This window comes from Neophocaena asiaeorientalis, unplaced genomic scaffold, assembly GCF_003031525.2.
Source record: "Neophocaena asiaeorientalis asiaeorientalis breed wild unplaced genomic scaffold, Neophocaena_asiaeorientalis_V1.1 scaffold70, whole genome shotgun sequence".
NCBI lineage: Eukaryota > Metazoa > Chordata > Mammalia > Artiodactyla > Phocoenidae > Neophocaena > Neophocaena asiaeorientalis.
Genome location: NW_020175410.1, coordinates 3,269,637 through 3,291,215, shown reverse-complemented (window position 1 = coordinate 3,291,215; position 21,579 = coordinate 3,269,637). Strand labels below are relative to the sequence as shown.

The 21,579-nt window shown below is 36.5% G+C and overlaps 1 protein-coding gene across 2 annotated transcripts in view; it reads right to left on the bottom strand.

Annotated features, from left to right (window-relative positions):
• The window catches only part of ETV1 (ETS variant transcription factor 1), a 90,748-nt gene that overhangs the window by 8,276 nt on the left and 60,893 nt on the right, over positions 1-21,579 (bottom strand). For both annotated transcript variants that reach the window (XM_024767076.1, XM_024767077.1), the window contains exons 9-11: positions 8,127-8,195; positions 6,465-6,533; positions 2,814-2,983 (exon numbers count right to left, since the gene is read on the bottom strand). In XM_024767076.1, coding sequence (XP_024622844.1) covers positions 2,814-2,983; positions 6,465-6,533; positions 8,127-8,195 — 308 coding nt within the window. The remainder of the gene's footprint in view (positions 1-2,813; positions 2,984-6,464; positions 6,534-8,126; positions 8,196-21,579) is intronic.

The window sequence follows — 21,579 nt, the reverse complement described above, 5'->3', positions numbered from 1 at the left end:
ACATCTCCTTATCTCGAATATCTCAAAAAGAGATGTTAAAGATTATGTGCTTGCTAAAGTTATCCAAACACACTGAGCAGATAATCAGCCACAAGACTGCAGTCTCACTCAGTATCATTTTAAACTGCAAGAGGAAATACAAAAAGCGGAACTCATGAGTAATTCCAACAAGGATGGCTTCAGAGCCACCTTTCATGAGCTGTGCTGTCACAGACCCTCAATTAACTGCTGTGTAGTTGAAAGAAGAGGGTGACCGTGGGCCACAGAGACTAAAGAAATTTCACAAACATTTTCCAAAGAAGAAACTTAAACATAAGCAGCACAGTCATTGCCTGATGGAAGCAATTGTAGCAGTGAGCAATGCAGCAATCAGAAATGGAATGTTTCATTTTGAACAAAGGGCCTTAGGAGACATTGAGCGCTTATTGCACAATTGCCGGGGAGTTAGGCTGACTCTGAATTCCCCTGTCCTTTTTTACTTTCTGAGTCTGATACAGAAAAGGTGTCTAAATGTTGGTTTGTTGTATGGAACAGAAATAATTGTATTCCTTCCCGGCATTTAAAAAAAAAAAATCACAGAAATTCACAATTTGATGTAACTTAATGGTCCCCTGGTCAAGTCTCCTATTCTACTTGTTCAAACATGATCAGCTTAAAAATCAACAATTGCTATATAAAGAACTTAATCACGTGTGCCTAAGTATTTTTACACTTCTGAGTGGATCAATAATCACAGACATAATTCAGTCAATTCCCCCATCTTAACAGATAGATGGCAAAAATAAAAATTCTGTTTCTGCTCACTTATTTTAACCACAGATGGACGGAAGTAATTGATATAAATCCCTGTTGAATGTCCTCAGTTCTAGCATGAACCAACGCTTGCAGAGATTATTAACATCTTTCACGAGGTGAAGAGCACACATTCCCATCATGTTAAAGGGCTTTCAAATTACTTTACGTTAAGTGTTTCTAGTCTCAATTTTTAGTGCTTCACATTTTTGCGGTTCTTTCACTTATATCATTTAAGTACACCTACATAAAAAATGAATTTCTTTTGACAGCCAAATTAAGTTTTAGATGCAGTACAAACTTCAAACACCCAAACATTTAGCCTATACTCAATTGAATTTCTGATTTAACTTGAGCCCTCAAATGCTACCAGGGTATGGATGTAACCCGGAGTACACTTAATTGTACTAACCATCTCCTCTGATTTCATACTTTATTTAATACATATTCGAATCGGATAATCTCTTAAATCTTAATAAGTAATGTCACCTTATCTTCTGGAAATCAAATTAGGACACGTTATCTGATTATGATTAAATACATGGTCTCATAGAGCAGAAAATGCAAGATGTATAGGCCCATTAGCCTAGTCTAGGTTGTAGATGTCTAGTCTACGTGAAACTAATCACTTTGACTTAAAAAATAGCTGGATATCTCTCTCTGAATTTTTCGACTTTTCTGAGGTGTTTAGATCCTACAGCCAATATGATCAGTCATGGGCATGTTAGCTAAAAGTCTTCCATTGCTTTCTCAGCTAACGTAAACTGAAGTCAATTTTAACAGCAGCAGAAAAAGCATCTTTAATAAGACACAAACATTTCATATAAAAGTCACCGTTCTTTTGAGGTCCAAAATGCTATTCGGTAGGTTATGTTGTAATAATAATAGTAGGCTTGGGACTTCCCCAGTGGTCCAGTGGTAAGGAATCTGCCTGCCAATGAAGGGGACACGGGTCTGATCCCTAGTTGGGGAACTAAGATCCCACATGCCGTGGGGCAACTAAGCCCGTGTGCCACAACTATTGAGCTCACGCACCTCAACGAGAAAGAGAAATCCTGCATGCCGCAACTAGAGAGAAACCCGAGCACAGCAACGAAGAGACCATCCCGTAATGAAAAGATCCTGCCTGCCTCAACAAAGATCCCATGGGCCGCAACCAAAAAAAGAAAAGAAAAAAAAAAAAAGTAGGCTTAAGCCTAAAGTTAGTCCTGGGCAGAATAAAAATTGAACTGAGAGGTTTTTCAGGGGAACACTCCATTGGTATGTGCATGGGGGAGGGTTGGAGGAAGTAAGACAGCTGAACAGAATGAAAGGTGTTCCATTTACCTGTATTCTCTCTATCCAGAGTCTTCTTAGGTATGGTGACATTTTAAACTTTATTCCTACCTTCCAAAGGAGCGTACACAGCCCAGCTGATTTAAAACAGATGTCACCAATAATCAAAGGAAAACAATGGTTGTACAGGTCTGTGTCTCCTAAGAAACACTTAAGGAGTAAGAATTTCCCACTGTGGCCCTTGTGTGCCTTTATTGCCCACAGCTAAGTCTCCCCTACACCCTCTTACACATGACTTTGTTCTCTAAATGTTCCTCTCTAACCCTCTTGACAAAAATCAAGACTGTCCAAATAATAACTGCTAATTCTCAAGAACAATTCCTCCATACCCAAAACTAGTTGAACTTTGATAGACATCTCTCTTCCTCAAAGACCATCAAACGTGGCCAACTTAGACACACCTTTAGAGACTTCCCAAGCCCTGCTCTCTTGAATAAAGGATTATGCTAATAATCCAGTTGATTTCCTTCGATTCCTGTAGGATGGTATGCAGCTGGAAAAAGCCTGCAACATATTCATGTCTTATTTTAAATACATTCCTGCTTTTTTTTTGGCTCACCTTTTAATTCACAATGTTTCCCTATAGTTTTAAAATTAAAAAATACTTCTTTGGCATATTAATCAAGTCTATGTTTCCTTATATTAGAACATATCTGATCTTCCTAAGTAGAATCTACTAAACTCACCTCTTCAGGCTCAATCAATTTAAATTCCATGCCTCTCCCAGTCCAGGCAATGAAATGGGAATTGGAAGGGTCGTCCAGAAGTGCTACCAAAAACTGCCAGAGCTGAAGTGATCCCCGCCGCTGGTACGTGGGTCCTTCCCGATACATTCCTGGCTCTTGCTTTATATCTCCTAAATTAAAAACATTTTAAGTTTCTATGATTAGCCATGATATTTACATAAAATTTATATTAAACCAATCACTAAAATGGTTACACCACAACCAATTTAAGGGTGTCTATGAAATATACTGTTACCATTAAATAGGGATTTAAAATAGGTAAAAGGGTGAATATAACCCAGGAATCTACAAATTTACACACAGCTGTATATATAAAGGTCACTATAAATGCACAAAGGCCAGAATAAATCCATGGAGGTCATTTACTTATAAAAATGCTGCATAACTTTTTTTTTTTAGACACTATTTTAAAAACTGTAGTATCTGATCATACTTCTTGCCTTCATTGTTAATGCTATTACTTATCGCTCTAAGTAACAACGCAGAGGGAGTAATCAATTTTAAGCTCTGTGCATTTTATTTGCACAAATTAAATCCTGCAATTTATAAATACCTCATTGATCTGCACATGACAAACTAGTGAAAATTTTAATGCAAATACTTCAAAGCAAAGTTAATAGCATCTTAGACTCTGTGAGTTAAGTAAAAACTAGGACAATGTCATGGGTAATTCAGGGCATACTGGATTACCGGTATACCATCTTCCTTCCACACCTTCGCTGGCACTCTGCTTTCTCAACTGGCAGCAAATGAAAATTCTCTCATTTTTCCTTGTCTCTTGTTTGTATTGCACTTATTTGAGTTTAGCTTGCTATTCTTTTTCTAAAAGTCCAATTTTATAATGTTTATACACACACAAAAAAGAATATACCAGAGTTTTCTGTTATCTATATTTTTAAACAAGAAAGGTTTGTTTGTGCTACATTTATTTGTTATTCATACAAAGTGTAAAAAACTCTATTAAATAGATTACAGCAGCAAAGGTGTTAGTTTCCAATTCTTTGGAATATCTGGCCAGATATTTTGATTTTACAAAAAAACAAACAAACCAAAAAAAAAAAAAACACAACTCAGTTTCATGACTACTGATTATTTACTTCTATCTCCAGCAAATTGTCTCAAATATATGTGGAATTAGTCACATTGGGGATTGAATGTCTAGGGCCCTACAAGCATATCACTATTAATGCATGAATTTCTCTCCTGCACTAAAGAAACAATTCAGACAGAATATATTTGAGCCGATTTTCTGACATTAAGTGTGAATTATAAACCAGACCAAATCATGAGCTTTTTAAAAATTTCCTTTGGTCAAGAGACAGAAATACACCTCTTAAAATAATTACAGAAAGAACACTTAAAAAACCTAAACCAGGGCTTCCCTGGTGGCGCAGTGGTTGAGAGTCCGCCTGCCGATGCAGGGGACACGGGTTCATTCCCGGTCCGGGAGGATCCCATATGCCGCGGAGCGGCTGGGCCCGGGAGCCATGGCCGCTGAGCCTGCGCGTCCGGAGCCTGTGCCTGTGCTCCGCGACGGGAGAGGCCACAACAGTGAGAGGCCCGCGTACCGCAAAAGAAAAACCTAAACCAAAACAAAATTATTCACTCAACAGCTGCTAAAAATCATTATGTTGTTTTGGTCTAAGCTATAAAATATAGAAGTGTCTCTTCATACTGATTTCAATGACAGGTTTATTTATCTCCGTTTTTCCTTCTGAGATTTAGAAATTTTCAGGGGGGTAACTGAGCAATTATGCAGATAGAGTGAAACACTGTCAGATTCAGATTTTCTAACCTTTAGATTTCTTCTGCCTATAAATGTGACTGACCATACTGGCCTTGTACAACGAAAAAATAACCCTTTGTTCTTCTTTCTTCTTGGTCTCTATTCCTTATAAAATGTAAGCCCAATACTATCTTCCCAAAAATATTTTCTTAGTATAAAATTGAGGAGTATTTCAAAGCCAAAGGGAAAATATAATCAAGACAGTTAGCTTCCCCAAACATGTAAGTGACTTAGACTTTGCCCTATTAGATTATATCATAATCCTGTTTAGAGTTTTGAGCTATTTTCCTTCCTTACGTGCCCATACTAATTATCGCGATTTCTTAAGCTCACTAAGCATGAAAGAAACTGATGAAGGTCATGCCAAAAAGTAGACTTTATGCTTTATCTCAAGAGAAAAAGCTGGACTTTAAGGATTTTGATGCTCTGTGAATGATGCCAAAGAAAATAACACAGATCACACCTCTGAAACTCTAAGGTTAAAAGTAACATCTATTATAGAGTAAGGCTGAAAAAGTGATCCCTATTGGAGTTTAACCCTGTGACCTTGGCATGAATTTAGCAATGTAAAGGGAGGCTAAGGAAACAGATCTTCCCAAGACTTATATCACCCCTTCTGAAACGTCTACCTGTAGCGAAAGCCTGGGGAACACAGTAGACTTCAAGCAACTAATTAGAGACTGAGAAGCAATCTGCACATACACTTTGCTGTTTAAATAATGACAATTAAAAACTCCTGAGAGCTACCAGGCCATTACAGCCATGATCCCTAAAGTTTGTGCAATCAGCTAATCAGAGGGCCCCTGCTTGTTTCCTGTTAAACAATCAAAGCAGGAAATATGGAGACCGCTCTGAAGAACCACTAAGTCAATCAACTGTTCACTTTTTACCCAAGCCTCTGGGTAGATGCTGACTGCTGCCACCCTTGTCAAGAAAAGAAGATTCTAACTTGACACCCAAAATATCACTTGGGTGATATTTTCATTTTCATTGCCACAGCAAGTGATATTAAAAGAATGATGCAGGGCTTCCCTGGTGGCGCAGTGGTTGAGAGTCCACCTGCCGATGCAGGGGACACGGGTTCGGGCCCCGGTCCAGGAAGATCCCACATGCCACAGAGCGGCTGAGCCCGTGAGCCATGGCCGCTGAGCCTGCGTGTCCGGAGCCTGTGCTCCGCAACGGGAGAGGCCACAACAGTGAGAGGCCCGCGTACGGCAAAAAAAAAAAAAAAAAAAAAAGAGTGATGCTTTCCTAACTCCATCTGAAGCAATTACAAAGTAATGTCACATTAGTAATGAACATCTTCCCAGGGGAAAAACAAAAAAGGAGGACTCACAATCACTAACTAAATGGGCAGCTGTATTGTTCCTGTATTCCATAATGCATCTTTTCGTGAACAATAAAAGGCAAGAGCCTGCATTAGTCATCCATGCATCCACAGTAGCATGCTTTCTCCTCTGCTTTGTTAATTACGGGATCAGCTCTCAATAAATCTCAAGCAACAAGCTGCATGTCCTCAGCCAGGCAATGGAAAGGGCCCCCTTATTCTACATAAAGCCCAGCAAGAATGACACTCTGTCTAACTCTAAAAATGGGATCTCTCATAGGACAAAAGAAGAAAGCTTCTTAATGGGCAAAGGAAAGGGAATTTATAAGAGGCAAAGTTTAGCGAGACTTGAGTGCATCGTAAGTGATGGGCATAAAGATCGTTAAGTAGCGATGTTGACTGCTTTCAGGAGAGGCGAAGGTGATCTCTCCTCGCCCTCTTACAGAAATCAAAACTTGATACACAATGAAAAACCTACCATCGAATTTCTCTGGGACAACACAGGTGTCATCATAAAACTGCCTGGGGCCCTTTTCAAACATGCAGCCTGTGGGGGGAAATGAAATACATTTACTCATGACAGAAACAACACTCACAAATAAATCAAAATATAACCATTAACGCAAAAACGGAGGTAGAAAAGGACTCTTCTACTTTTCCACTCCGTGACCTTGGACACATTATTTAACCTCTGTGCCTCAGTCTCCTCATCTATAAAATGGGAATGATAACAAAGCATCTACCTTATAGGGTTGTTGTGAGGATTACGTGATTTAATATATGCAACTTTAGAACACTGCCTAGCACATGGTAATACATGAGAGTTAGCAATTTATATTATTACTAACCAAAGCATAGAGCTTACGTAAACACTGGCAAACCTGGGATGTATAATGTATCATTTCCTTTTCCATTTTCTTCCAAGTTTTGTTATTCAACCAGATGAGAGGGAAATCAGAGCGAATTACTGCCATGTACCTTGCATTATGACCCTGATGAACTGAAACAGGTACGGTTTACCCCCTTACTTCTTTGGAGAAATATTTAGCTAGGTTAACTTTCTCATGTTTTCATCTTCAATAGCCAAGGCAGTTAAAAAAAACTTTCCTTTTTTGCTGTAACATAACTAAGTCCATAGGAAAAATGCAAAATAAATTGACAGCTTTTCACAATCATTTTCTCCCCCAAATATCTTTGACTGTGGCACCTTCATTTAATTGCTGTTATCTTTCATCACCAGGAAGAAATTTCCCATAGTTTAGTCACAGTTTTATTTCTCAAAAGTATTGGTCTCTGTGGTAGGTACATAATATTAAAAATAGCAACAATAATTATATTGCATTTGTGCAAAATTCTGGGCCTCACATTTTCTGGATTTACCATCTCATAATACTACTCTTTAAACATGGGGATTTACTTCTATTAATGTTATTTAAACAAAACAACCAATGCTGGACTCAACCTAGAAGGATGGATCTAAGTCATTCACTGAAGATACATAGTGTTGACATCAAGGACCAGGCACGTAATTCTGGAAATACTTTAAAGGGGAGTCTATCCAGATAAGATCATTTTCATTCATTACTTTGCAGGTATCATGCCCATTAGAACAAAACTTTCCCCCCACGGTTACCATAACACATCCACAACAGAAAACTCCTTTTCTAAGTCTCTTCTGTGAAAGTCCATTCTTAACAATGACTTGTCCCAAAATGTAAAATCTAGGATATTTAAAGGTGAATGTATTTAAATCAACGGTGCTTTATTTCAAAACAATGACTTAGGTCTCTAAAGCAAAATTGAAAATTCCTAAAAGATACATTTCAGTAGAAAGCAGTAAGGTAAGGTGATCTTATAAAAGCACACGTTCTCTTTCAAAAGGATGTAGTTGCTGGCAAAAAAGAACAGAGAAGTCCACTTTTCAGCTGTTTATATGCACATGACTCATGTTAACAACCAAATATAAGAGATCATGACCTGAAAAATCTTCCTTTTACTTTAAAAAGAAAAGTTTAAAAATAATGCTTTAGTGGACATAAGTGATTTTCCCCATGTAATATAATGATAATCTGACAGCATCCTTAGGATGTCCAATTATGTTGACAGGTATTTACAAGAATTTCAGTAGTGGAAAACTTAACTTCTGTTCTGCTGGGATGAGCCAGGAAGCCTTCTTGCCTCATATAAATGGAGTGGCAGCTAGGCACTTCTGCAAGAGGAAACAACAGTGGTCAAAGATGTCTGGAGCTGAAAATGTGCTGTTATCAGTGGACAGAGTGCAGAAAGGAAAAGTAACAGAAACTGACACGAGTCTCTTGAGGGGAACTTGTCAACACATAGTTAACGTTTCAGGCAGGGCCCACACAAGAAACTTAAGGATGAGAAGCATATCATGGTGGATACCGATTCTCCTGAACAGGCAGGTGAATTCAAAGTTTTACCCACCCCAACCTTAATAAAGTAAAGGTGGCTTTACCGGCAACCCTGCATAAATGTGATTGTGTCCTCAAACAGTGTCATGACTTAAAAAATATTTCAGGACATGTATGGAATAACTTTGTATACTCAATGTCATCCAAAGCAAAGATCAATAAAGGACTCATTCATAGTTTATTTCATGAACACTGGCTAGAGATTATTATGAGAAGACGAAATTGTTATATCTCTTAAAATTACTCCAGCCTAGTAAGGTGACTGCTCTTTTTTCTTCAGATAGAAACAAGACTGGTTTTTCATTTTGTTAAGCCCACAGGTCAGATTCAAATCCAGTGAGGCTATAAAAGAGAAATCCAACAACTTTTTAGCAAACACCATTGTTACCTTAAGAGTGAGGCCTTGCCTGTGTGACCAAGTTAACTCATCCCTGAGAAAATCAACTTGGTTAATGGTTAAACTTGAGTCATAGTGATGGTTGTGTATCTAATGTGTTTAGTAGCTTTAGATATGGAGAAAAGGAAAGATATATAGATTAGGAGACAAAAGATTAAAATTCAAGTCCTTCGTTTACTACTAATAAAGCTACATGACTTTAGATAAGCCATTTTGTGTCTAAGTTTATATAAAACAAAGGGTTGGGTGAGATGTTATCTGAGTCTGTTATCGTCCCTAGTTATTTAACTCTGAATATAGAAGTTCACTCACATAACCAGAGGTCTATTCATGGTGAAGAGAGTGTAGTTTCAACCTCAAGACCCTCTACTTGCAAGAGCCCTACTGAAATCCTAGGCCTAATTTTGTATATGTCATTTCCTTTTCCTTTTCTTTCAGAGGGTTCCCCAAATTTTATAAGTTTTAGGTACCAAAAACCTGGGCCCAGCCCTACATATAACATATATAGGTTCCACAGGAATATATACACATGTGATTAAGTTGATTCTACCTTCTGTATGTATTACTTAAGTTTTTAAAACAACATGTACAAAAATAAATGTATAAAATATATATGACAAGTGTGCTATTTAATATAAGAATATATCTTCCTTTCCACCACTTGTAGTAAGTACTTAACTTCTGAACAAGTAATAACATTTAAATGAATGGGAATCCAAAGGCCCTTATCTCTCTTTAACTATCCATCCACAGACTTTCATGCTGTAATAGATAATGAGCACTGTTTAGCCCAGATGTCATTCTTTCTTGGTCTGGAATGTTCCATTTTTAAAGTCTACCTGATGTTCTAAAATTTTTTCTAGTGATAAATATCAACCAAAATATGAGATATTATTTCACAGAAAAAAGCTTATCTTATGTGGTTTTAGTCAAAAATAGCTTAATGGCGATCCCTAATAGCAGTAACGTTGAAAAGTACATGGCAATCGATAGCTTACAAGCCGAAAATAGTGTAAAACTCATTTTCAAACACTTTATTACATTGTGCCTTCTTTACATAAAGTATTATGTAGTATGTAATTCTGACCCTACAGGGTTAAACCGTGCTTTCTGATATCAGTGCTTACAATAGGGTTGCAGTGGAGTTGATCTTCTGGGTTAACAAATGATTAGCAATGCATTTTATCCCAACTCCTTAACCAATGGTACTTCAAATTAATTTTTCATGTTATTTTATTACCAAGGCGTAAGTTCCCTCAGGCAGCTGGGCCTGGAAAGGAGAGTGTTAATGACTCTGCCATCAGCTCCGCAGCTGCTTAGAGGCAAGCATTTTGTTGTACCAATGTTGACACCCTGCCACAAAATACTTTTACTGACTGCTGCCCAGCTGGAGTGTGGCTGTAAAAACAGCTGGCTGGCTCTGGAGGCAGCTAGGAAATGTATAGGTTAAACTCTATTATATATTTAGCGTGACTAAATGTAGTTTCCTCCCCAAAGGGGGAGAAAAAGCGGAAGAAAGAAAATGCGAGCGTTTCTGAGAAACCCACTATTCAAAGTTGAAGGGTCGGCTTATAAAAGTGCCCTAACATCATATGAAATAATCATAATCCTGGAAAACTAGACATTTGACATCAAAGATAGGATTCGATGGATAATTTCACTAATACTCGTGTCTATTGAACTAGCTGATTTATTGGTTTCTGTTGTACTTACTCTGTAATATTATTCATAAATTCTACTTATTATTCTATGACATTTAAAGTATACTGATTTAAAATTCATCATAAATCAATGACATAAAATATGGCTAATGCCGCAGCCTCCAGTACGTTTCCAAAGGCTCAACTTGTGGCCTAAGTTCCAAACAAAAAAGCACTGAACAGCAATTTAGAAAAAAATGCATACACGAGAATATATTTGTGATTATGCCAGTTCTTAATACTGTTGATTACACCCCAGAGTAAATAAAATTAACATCTAGCTCTTGAAATTGAGACACTTGGCCAGCATCGTTTAAGTCCAGTCTATCTTTAAAATCGGTACCCTCTGTATGGTCCAGAGAAGCCTGAAAAAAATATGGCTAAGAGAAGTTTATTCCCCTAAAGTAACTAAAGTCATGTTATCCTAAAGCGATATCAGTTAATTTATGACCATCAGAGTGGGTCAGACTCTAATCAAATTGTAGAAACATTTCCAAAGTGATTATTCAATCAAATGACTAACATGGTTAATTAGGAGCCATAAACGTTGCTCTGAAGTTCATCAAAGTAATGACTTGCCCAGAAAAATTACTGCTAATTAAATTGCCTGCTGCTTTCATTTCTACCTTATCTAATAAAAAATCCAACCAATGAAGTTTGGCATTACATTTTAACTTTTGCTAAATGCTCAACTCAGATCCAAACTAGCTAAGTGGCGACTTCAAAGGGAAATGTTTTGTAGCAGGGAATGGAGGCATTTCATACGTATTCGTTTATGTTTATCCATGAAATAAAACTTACATAATTCAGTGACAACAATAAGCTGCAGTTTATCCTATTCACAAACGTTAAGATGAGAGCATATTTACACTGTCTTAATATGCATCCATAATTATAATCTTAGGATCATTACATTAGTACAGCAGTGATTACAAACATTCACCTTGTCATCTAAGAGACCTGGTTTTGAATCTCAGTTCTGATATTTTACGGGAGTATAACATTTTGTTAGTTATTTAACACCTCTTAACTCTCAACCTCCACATCTGTAAAATGGGAATAACAGTGATTTCCTTCAAAGGGTTTCTGGAAGACCATATGGAGTAAGCCACGGGCAACATTCTGCCCACTTTCTGCGAACACTCAGGATTCAATATAAGGTACTTATTATTAACAGAATCCACTTTTAAGTGAACCTCACAAGTATTTAAACTGTGTGAATCACCGTACTTAAAGCTAGAAATAATTACATATCAAAATTATTTTTGTAACTTAATTTGCCATTCTTAAATCATGTATCTATTGAGATGGTTAACATTGCTTATTCGTGTACTTATTCAGTAACATTCTTCATAAATCTATTAACCTATGATATTTAAAATATATTGATTTTAAATTCATTATGAATTTATAAGGTTTAAGTGAGAAGCTCCATTATATTTTCAAAATATTTGGAGGTACCTCTTTTGAGCTTCTTTTTACAGTATTACTCCCTGATATTTGATGCTAAATGGCTTTAGTCTAAAAAGTTTTAAATTCAATCTGTAAATTGAATTATGTATATTTAATTTAGGGTAAAGGATTGTTTTTTATTATTTGGAAACTTATGGATCAAAGAGCTCTTCAGCATGACCTTAGGACGGGGCCAAATCAGCTTGCAGAAACTAAACTGCCTATAATTTGTCACAGATGAGTTCATGGTGATGAAAGCTGATCTAATATGCTGCAAAAATTCAAAGCAGCAAAGCACTGTTGTCATTTTAATGCGCTAGTCATAGTCACTGTGGCGGAAGTTAAGAAGAAGTAAACTAACACACTAAACTACCTGATTTGATTAGTCTTCACCTTTAGTAACGCAGTTAAAATTTCCTTTAAATTAAGATAAGCAAGTATGAAACTAAAAAGCTGTTTCTTGACTTGCATTTTAAAACTGTATTGGGAAACATAATACTGATTTGGGAAGCTTTACCAAAGGTCTGCCCACAAAGTGCAGTTTTGAAGTTGCTAGGCACTTTTCCGATTTGCATATGCGTTGCCCCATATACAGGATGAAGTTTCTTCTTCAGGGCATGGTTTGCCTAAAGTTTCTAGGAGCTATAACAGGCCGGATCAGAGAGAAACTATTTGCCACAGTTGTATGGGACATCCCTATGATTTGTTGAAATTCTTTGTTATCAAATAGTGTACGAAGCTGAAAACACTTCAGATTGTAAACTCTAAATAAGGGGGAAAAAACACCTTTCTTTCATTTGATGCTTCTAGTTAAATTCCTGGAGAAACAATCAGTGTGATAACTTAATTAAGCATTCAAATCTCTGAGAGTAAATGAGAAATCCCAGTAAAATAGAAATAAGTTCGATGTTGTATTTTAATGTGATTTTGCTTTCATGTGAGTGTACACTGCAGAGATGGATTGATTACACACTTAACTAACTCCTTGAGGAGGTGATGTAACAAGATCAAGTCCACCTAAACTTGTTTATGGTATAATGATGATGGCAGAAATTAAAACTCCAGGGCCAAAATGTGTGTGTCAACATACATCTGAAATTAACAGGTACTTGGTGAAAAATGTGCTTGTGTGTGTGTGTGTATTTCAATGTAAACACAGAAGTTTAAACAAGTTTTCAAAGACATTTATTTATCATCTAAACAAATACTGAGCTGTACCAAGAACTAATGGTATCAATCTCATTCAAGAAAGAAGAGCATTATGACAGATCTTGCCTAAGTTTTGTCTTTCTTAAACTTAAGTTTTTTGTTTCTTCTAATTTCCTGGCAAATTCAGTTTAATGTTTAAAATCCAAAGGTTTTCCAGAGTGCGTAAATAAATGAGCTTCATAAAGATGTATTTAAATGCACAGGTCTTCACATACATACTAGTGTAGCATCCTTGTACTCTGCATTTCTACTTGCCACATGAAGAGATTTCGTGTAACTAATCAAGAAAATATATTTTATAAAGTGTTCTAAAAAGGATGCTAACATGAGGATTTTTTTTTACACCCATACAAGCTATTTATAGAACAAACCTGAAAGTAATTAACTCTAAAAAATAAGGCCCAGTATTAATATGTCTGAATTCAAGTGTGAAGGCTTTAAGTCAAGTTTTATAAGATCTATCTGTTGTCAGTCACAAAAGCTCTATATAAATATAACAACTTAGTCACTGAAACATGTAAAGAAGGCAGAAAAGTTGGAGGTGGCTGAAATCTTAAGAGAGTGATGCATTTGGTATTACTTCATTCACACTTAGATGGGAGCTTTGTCATTAGGATTTTTAGTAAACTGTGAACATAAATAATGTAAAATCTGCAGAGATATTTCTTTTGCCACAGATCAGATGTACTGAGTCTACTGTTGACAGACTTTGAGGACAGAAAGAGAACTATGTCAGTCTTTGTATGCCTAGAATAGTGCTTGCAAAACCTTAAAAAAGAAAAAAAAAGTAACACAGTTATCTGCATTCAGATGCTTTTAAAACTTAAAGGCTATATAACCTAAAACAACAGCATAGAATTTTACCTAAGAAACCACAAACTTCTCTTGTAAGCATCTGGGTTTTTTGGTTTTTTTTTTTTTTTGCAGGGGACAGTATCCTACGCAAATAACCACCACATTCAAAGAGGATTAGCTTATTATGATCTAGTTGGCTCACAGTTTTACAAGCCTGTGGAGGTTTCAGTAAGTTAGAGTTGAAAATAAAGTTGCAATGATAGGAAACACAATTGCACAAAATAAGCACAATTTTAACTTTGACTACTTATTAGATATTATTGCACTCTGACAATTAACGGAAGTTTAAAAATATATATGAGAAAAGATGCCATTAGTTGCCAAAGCGGGCCACAAAAAAAATTCTGAAGTGGGGGAATTTTTCATGATGAGCTTCAATACTGAATTGTTCCCTTTCTGGAACCTACACAATTTGAAACAAATACATCATGAATTGCTTTGTCCTCTCACTCATTTTTCCTTGGATCACCTCAATATTCAGATGATTTCGTCTCCTTGCTTTAAACATGAATAACACTAGCAGTAAGTTCAGTATGACTGTTTCACTACGTCAGAAACAGCATAATTGTACACTATCTTGCTGGCTATGCACAATACGATTGTTTTTTGTTTGTTTTGTTTTGTTTTTTTGCGGTACGTGGGCCTCTCACTGTTGGGGCCTCTCCCGTTGCGGAAAACAGGCTCCGGGACGCGCGGGCTCAGCGGCCATGGCTCACGGGCCCAGCCGCTCCGCGGCATGTGGGATCTTCCCGGACTGGGGCACGAACCCGTGTGCCCTGCATCGGCAGGCGGACTCTCAACCACTGCACCACCAGGGAAGCCCCAATATGATTGTTTTAACATAAGAATATCTCTCTTATTTTGTCTTATCCTTTAGCACTGAAGTGTATTTATAAATATTATAATAGTGGCACCTCATTCAAGAACTAGCAACAGTCTGAGGAAATCTCTAGAAGTTAAGATAAAATCATATCAACAGAAATCCTTATTCTAATTGCCTAGACCCCTAACACTATATTAGCAATTTTACAAACATAGTCATATTTAATCCTCACAAAAACACAAAAGGTATAGGAATTATTTTCTCCTTTCCATGAATGAGGAAACTGAGGACAAAAGAGGTAACAAAACATGCTCAAAATGACATTAGTAGTAAATAGGTAACAGGTCCAGGATTCAGTATAATGTTTCAGTGTCATACCAAGTGGGTGGTTTTATTTTTTAATGCTAAGAATAACAAAAACATGTGGATGAAAACAGTGAACTGTGAGGGCCCACACACTGCAAAGAAGGGTTAGCAGAATGGAATGTTCAAAGATACTTTTCTGAACTTAAGAGAATAGTAAATAAATCATAATGATATATGCGTGTCATTCTTTCAGTTTTGCCTTGCTTTGTTTTTCACATGTGTTTTTGAATAGCTATCTTTGTAAAATTTTCAAGACTGTATTAGAAGCAATTAAATAGAAAAGTTACACACATGTACACACATGATAAAATCCATAATCTATTTAATCTGAAAAAAATTCCTTGAAAAGATTTCAATTAAGTTATGCCTACGTTAGGTAAAAATATTTTATGAAATAAAGTCTCCCTTTAAACTATTAAATAGTTAAGTCACTTAAGTATAGAGATCCTTTAAGTGTAAAATATTCTATAACAATATTCTAAACCTAAAACATATATACTCAGATATATACTTGTAAAAAATAAATATTTATCTTCCCTCTCTTGTTCACGTTTATGAAACACACACACAGAGGGAGAAATCCAAATGCGCATCCTTAAACTGTCTCATTTAATTGCAAATCTTAGTTGCACATATGAAAACAGTTGTATGTTCATCTCACCCACTCGCAATAAGCAGTTCTGGGCCTAAGCATCCTGGTTGTTTTCTTTAAAAAGAAACTAAAAATCCTACACTAAAAAAGTATACCCCCCTCCCCATTCTAATTCCCTTTTTTCATGCTAGTTCAACTCACAAGCAGATTATCCCTCCCTTCCCCCTTTCCTGCCTGTAAAATCCCAGTTAGACAAACACTGTGTGGCTGAAATGACATATTTGAATGGAATTCAGACCCACCAGTTCCTGTTTATGTTTCTGATTTGAGAATGTTGCCTTCTCATTCACTATACATTAGGAACACTGCAAGGCCATAAATAGTGTCAGGTTACATGCAGGCAGGACCAATGAGCATTAATCATTACTTCCAGTCAACTGGCAAAAGCAGCAGCTGATGGAACACTATACCCTTCAGCTCTGTATAAATGGACATTCCAGAGAGTAAAGAGTGTGTGTGTGTGTGTGTGTGTGTGTGTGTGTGTGTGTGTGTGTGTCCTTTCAGTCTCCATTTTATGAATGAAACTCCAGGCTCTATAAGAGTCCATTCATGTAAGAGAAATGCTTACAGGGCTCTGCCCCTAGGGATCAATCAGTCATGGGTAAAACTGATATGATTGGTTTAAGACAGCCTTCAGCCTTCCATTACTGACTTAAAATACAGTCCCTGTCCATTTGACCTGTGTTAATGCATAAAGAGTAAATCCAGACCATAGTCTCAATTCTCAAATCAAATCACTAGCCAATGCCACTTACTGTAACTGTAGATTTAGAGCATACTGAAGTATTTCTTAGAAAAACTGATATAGTGGACCAAAGTACTGTTTGGGGAGATTTGCTATTTTAACCCAGAACTGAATGAGGAAAACTCATATGAGATCTGCTAAGCAATAAAAAGCAAAGTCAAATTGTGAGCTCTATTATAATAACAAAATCAATTAGGAAGGCATCACCGTCACTTGTCATAATTTAAGCACCTAAATATCAGAGATTAAGTGATCTACTAGTCCACAAATCACACACTGAGAAAAAGAAAATTATATTTGGATTCTAGAGAAACAGGTAAGATGTTAATTTTTTCTGAAGGATCAATAGCTCATTCCTTTAAATTCCCAAGTGATTCTCCACTTGAAAATTTTGGAGCAATGGTTTCAAAGTTAGGAGGGAAAAAAATCAGCTGCCATGTTTTAGGAGAAAATGTGGCCAATAAGCAAATGATGCTTAGTAATGGAGTAGGGCCAAGGCTTGGCCTTTGGGAGTGTTAAATAGCAGGTACAAAAAGCCAAAGTTCATGGAACCATAATCATCACTGCGCTGGAAATTACTAAAGATGGTAATGCTTAAAAATATCCAGAGTTTTTAGGAGGGAAGAAAACTATTTATGAGCAATTATGGGAATGAGTTGTAAAGAGTCAGTCCAATACCAAACACTGTTAAAACATATAATGGGTTTTATCAGCCATCTGTAACTTGGTCCTTGACTCCAGAGGGAAGAAAATACTTTTCTCTTCCAGTGACCTGAAGCCATATTGGGAAATGGCTGCAGTCAACAATCCCTGAATATATCTCTAACTGATTTCTCATAGGATCTTTGCTATGCCTATAGAAGAAGGAATGAGGAGAAACATGAAAAATGCATGGTCTTTGGTTTCAAATGTGTGCAAGATTTTCTACTATGGTGTTATAATTTAATATTTATCTTCCAATTTCTAATATCTGGCTAATAAAATGATAGAGAATAAATCAAGTTACTACCATATTTAACTTTAAACTAAAATTAAACTAAAATTAAAATACTTGACACAGCCAGGAGGGGAGATGATAAGGAATCCTATAATCTATCATCCAGAGAAAACATGGAACAGAGAAAGACCACTGAAGAGTCAACGTACATTCAATTATTAATTCTTAAATAACATTCTCTTTTTTTGGCTTTAAAAATTTCAGTATTCTTTTAAGAATTAGTTTTTAAGGTGGTTCAAAGATATGTAAGTACAAGTGATGAAGTAAAGCTTAATATTTCTAAATGTTTTTATTTCATATTTTTAAAAATTAAAGTTATAATTATCAGTCATGGGGCCTTCCATTTCAGAAATGAAGAAGCTAGTTTATGGCAAGCCTGGAAGTTCAAAATAAATATCAGTAGCCTTTACTTCTCTTTTCTCTGTTCCATCTACCTTTAATGAGCATTTTTCAACAGTTTCCTTTTGTCATCACTGCATTCCTTGTATTTCTTGAACAATATTTCTGGTTGTTTACTTATGTATAACTCAATTGTTCAGAAGACATATAAGAACATTTATTATAAAATATATGAGGTTAGTTTCCCTAAAATATATATCCCCTCTTAAAAAGTAAATAATAAGAAATCATTAAAAAATAATATATCCTGATGACAGAATCTCTGAGCTATTACTACAGGAGTAGTAGTAACAATCATAGTAGTAACAGTTTAGAAATAAACTACTGAGTACATCTTGCCTTCTGAATTTTGGTGTTTTTTGGTTTTTGTTTTTTTGTAATTTTGTGCAAGTTGAGCCAGTTGATTGAGGCCCTGACAAATCATCTCCAAACACATAAAGCACAATTTACTCATATTTCCATGTGGCTGCAGAAAACAAGTACGTTTTTCTTGCTCTATTATCTACTGATTTCATCCTATAACTTTAACCTTCAAACTATATTCTAAATTCTGCAAGGGGAATCCCAAGCAACGCTCACTAAGAGCAGCATTAGGAATTACTTCACTATCTTCTCTGCTATTTAAGATGAGTACCCATCAACACAGCAAAACACAGAATAACATTGACAACATAAAAATCTTCTCTCACCACTTCAGAAACGCAAAACTATTTAACTGTTACGACTACATTGCCAGCTTGGCCCTATGTGAGTACCAGATACATTTGTCAGCTCTCACAGATGAAAGTTAAACGTATTCCTAGTTTTAACATACTTAACATGAGCTAAGTATTGTGCATCTATTTTATCATTTCTCTGCCTACATATTATTTTTCTACATGCTAAGTACAGATAATTACTCTCTAAATTTGAAGGTTTGTCTATTGGCCTTCATCAAAGTCCTAAGGTGATGAAGTATATGGAAACTTGGAAAGGGTTGCTAGGATTTAAAAATGAAAGATAGAAAAGGCCCGTCTTATTTTTCCAAATGTAAGCTTTCCTTATATGTTCTTTTGTTTGTTTTGTTTTTTAATTTTTTGGCCATCCCACACAGTATGTGGGATCTTAGTTCCCCAACCAGGGATCGAACCCTCGCCCTCTGCAGTGGAAGTGTGGAGTTCCAACCACTGGATGGCCAGGGAGGTCCTGTATCTGTTTTAGATACTGCAGTCCTTCATAAGCTTTCTGCTGAAAAATAGCTTCAGCTGACAAAAGTTTGAAAATGACTCTTATAGTTAAATTTTAAGCCATCAAGCTATCAAGTGTTTTAACAGAGAGTGAAGTCCAATAAGAAAGAAGGCTCAGACAAACTCAAAGTTTATATAATCAATCAAAGAATTTTCGAGCTGGCTAGGCCATCAATTTGATACTTTTCCTTCTAATAATTGTTCAGCCTTTTCCAGAAGTACTATTAGGAAAAGTTACTTCTCTGACAATCTCAATGTTTGATAATGTTTATGGTGTATTTTTAAAAAGGAAATAGAACACATTTTAATCTGAAATATCATTTGAAGTTTTATATTTTCCTACCTTACAACAGTGAGCACCTAACAGAATAAAATCTGGGGACTGTCTAATGTGAAATAAATACCCCCAAATTAGGAAAAGCACACCTTAAGTTTTAATGCAAATGCTTTCTTTGCCCTGGGTCACATAGAGCTTTTAAAAGACATAGGCAGGGCTTCCCTGGTGGCACAGTGGTTGAGAGTCCGCCTGCCGATGCAGGGGACGCGGGCTCGTGCCCCGGTTCAGGAAGATCCCACATGCCGCGGAGCGGCTGGGTCTGTGAGCCACAGCCGCTGAGCCTGTGCGTCCAGAGCCTGTGCTCCGCAGCGGGAGGGGCCACAACAGTGAGAGGCCCGCGTACCGAAAAGACATAGGCAAATACTCATTCTAAGAATTAGAGAAAAGGGTCTAACAAATTGTAGATTAAAGTACTTTATTTTGGACAATTATATAGAAAGATAGGCTGTGGACTGTGCGCTAAACTAAGAATAAGAAAACCTTGGTTCTGGTTTTGGCTGTTTCACAAAACACCTTTGTAACTGACGGTAAGTTAACTTGAATGAGCCTCGGACATTTTATCTGTATAATAGGGCGTAAAGAAGGAATGTGAATTAGGTGATACCCCAGCGCTTTCATGAGTTTAAAGATTTATGATTCTATGAAACAGCTGTTTGTGTCAATTTCCCAATTGAAAATAATGCTAACATTTACTACCACATAAATGCGACATGCCTCCAAACTGAAAGAAGGCCTCATCAGTACCAGGACTCATGGCCCTAAAAAACACAATTAAAAAGTACAGAAACTTTTTCTTCAGAAAACATGACGTCAGCTTTCTCCCTTACCCTCTACAACTACTTCCTCCTCTCCCGAAGCTCCAAGCACACGCTTTCCCCCTTCTTCTTATTTCAGAAACCTTATTCTGTCCCTGAAAGTTCTCTTTCCCCTCTTCCTTCCCAGCTCCTAGCTTAAACTGCTCCACCACAGGGCTGGGAAGTACCTTTTAAACTAATTAAAGTAATAGAATAGGTGCTGAGTGTTAAAAACACCTTATTAATGTATCACCCCCTCCAATCAACTCCTAGGTTAAGATTTTTAAGACACCCCAAACACCTTATTAATGTATCACCCCCTCCAATCAACTCCTAGGTTAAGATTTTTAAGACACCCCAAAATGCAAAGGAACGTAATAGCATTAAATGATGGTACTGCAAGAACAGTGCAGGGATGAACCTGAAACCCACCAAGTAGCATATTCATTCTCCTCCCTCTCTAAGGCAGTCCTGGAAACAAACGAATAGAAAGTCAGGTTTGCAATGAATGAGACTGTGTCATCTTTAACTTAGCATTCTTTTCACTTATAGGACTGATGTGATTAATTGGGACACTTTTTTTCTTCAATTCTAAATTGGTTGATACTTTAAAATATAATGCGTACTCTGTCTGAATAAGAAAGCAGTACGTAAGCACTGTTGAAGGACAAAGCACTTTACAGACAAAATAAATATTGCCTATAATAGCACCACGCATATATAACCACAGTATTTATGTCCTGAGTCTTATTTTGCATAAGTCGGGCTTTAAACTTATAATTTTTTTTACTCAATAGTCTCATTTCACTAAATATTTTTTGAAACCTGACTTCTAATGGCTGCATAGTATTTCTGTTATTGGCAGCCATAACTTACATTACCATTCAATTCCTCTGTAATATTCCTCCCCCTGCTAAACATTCATCCTGCATCTCCCCTTCCTTAAGATAATTTTCTGAGAGTGAAAATACCTACTGATCAAAGCACATGAACATTGTGTGCTGATATTTTCTTGAGTCAAACTTTAGTTTCATGTGCCCACCACCCTCCTAAAAATACTACCCGAAGCTATCCAAAACAAAAACAAAAGACGAATCAACGAACACATACAATTCTAATAAAATATGTTGTTGTGAGTATCTAAAATATTTACCTCATTGGGCATTTTGAATCTGCAAAACCTCATATGCAAGCATGAAAATGGGAAAA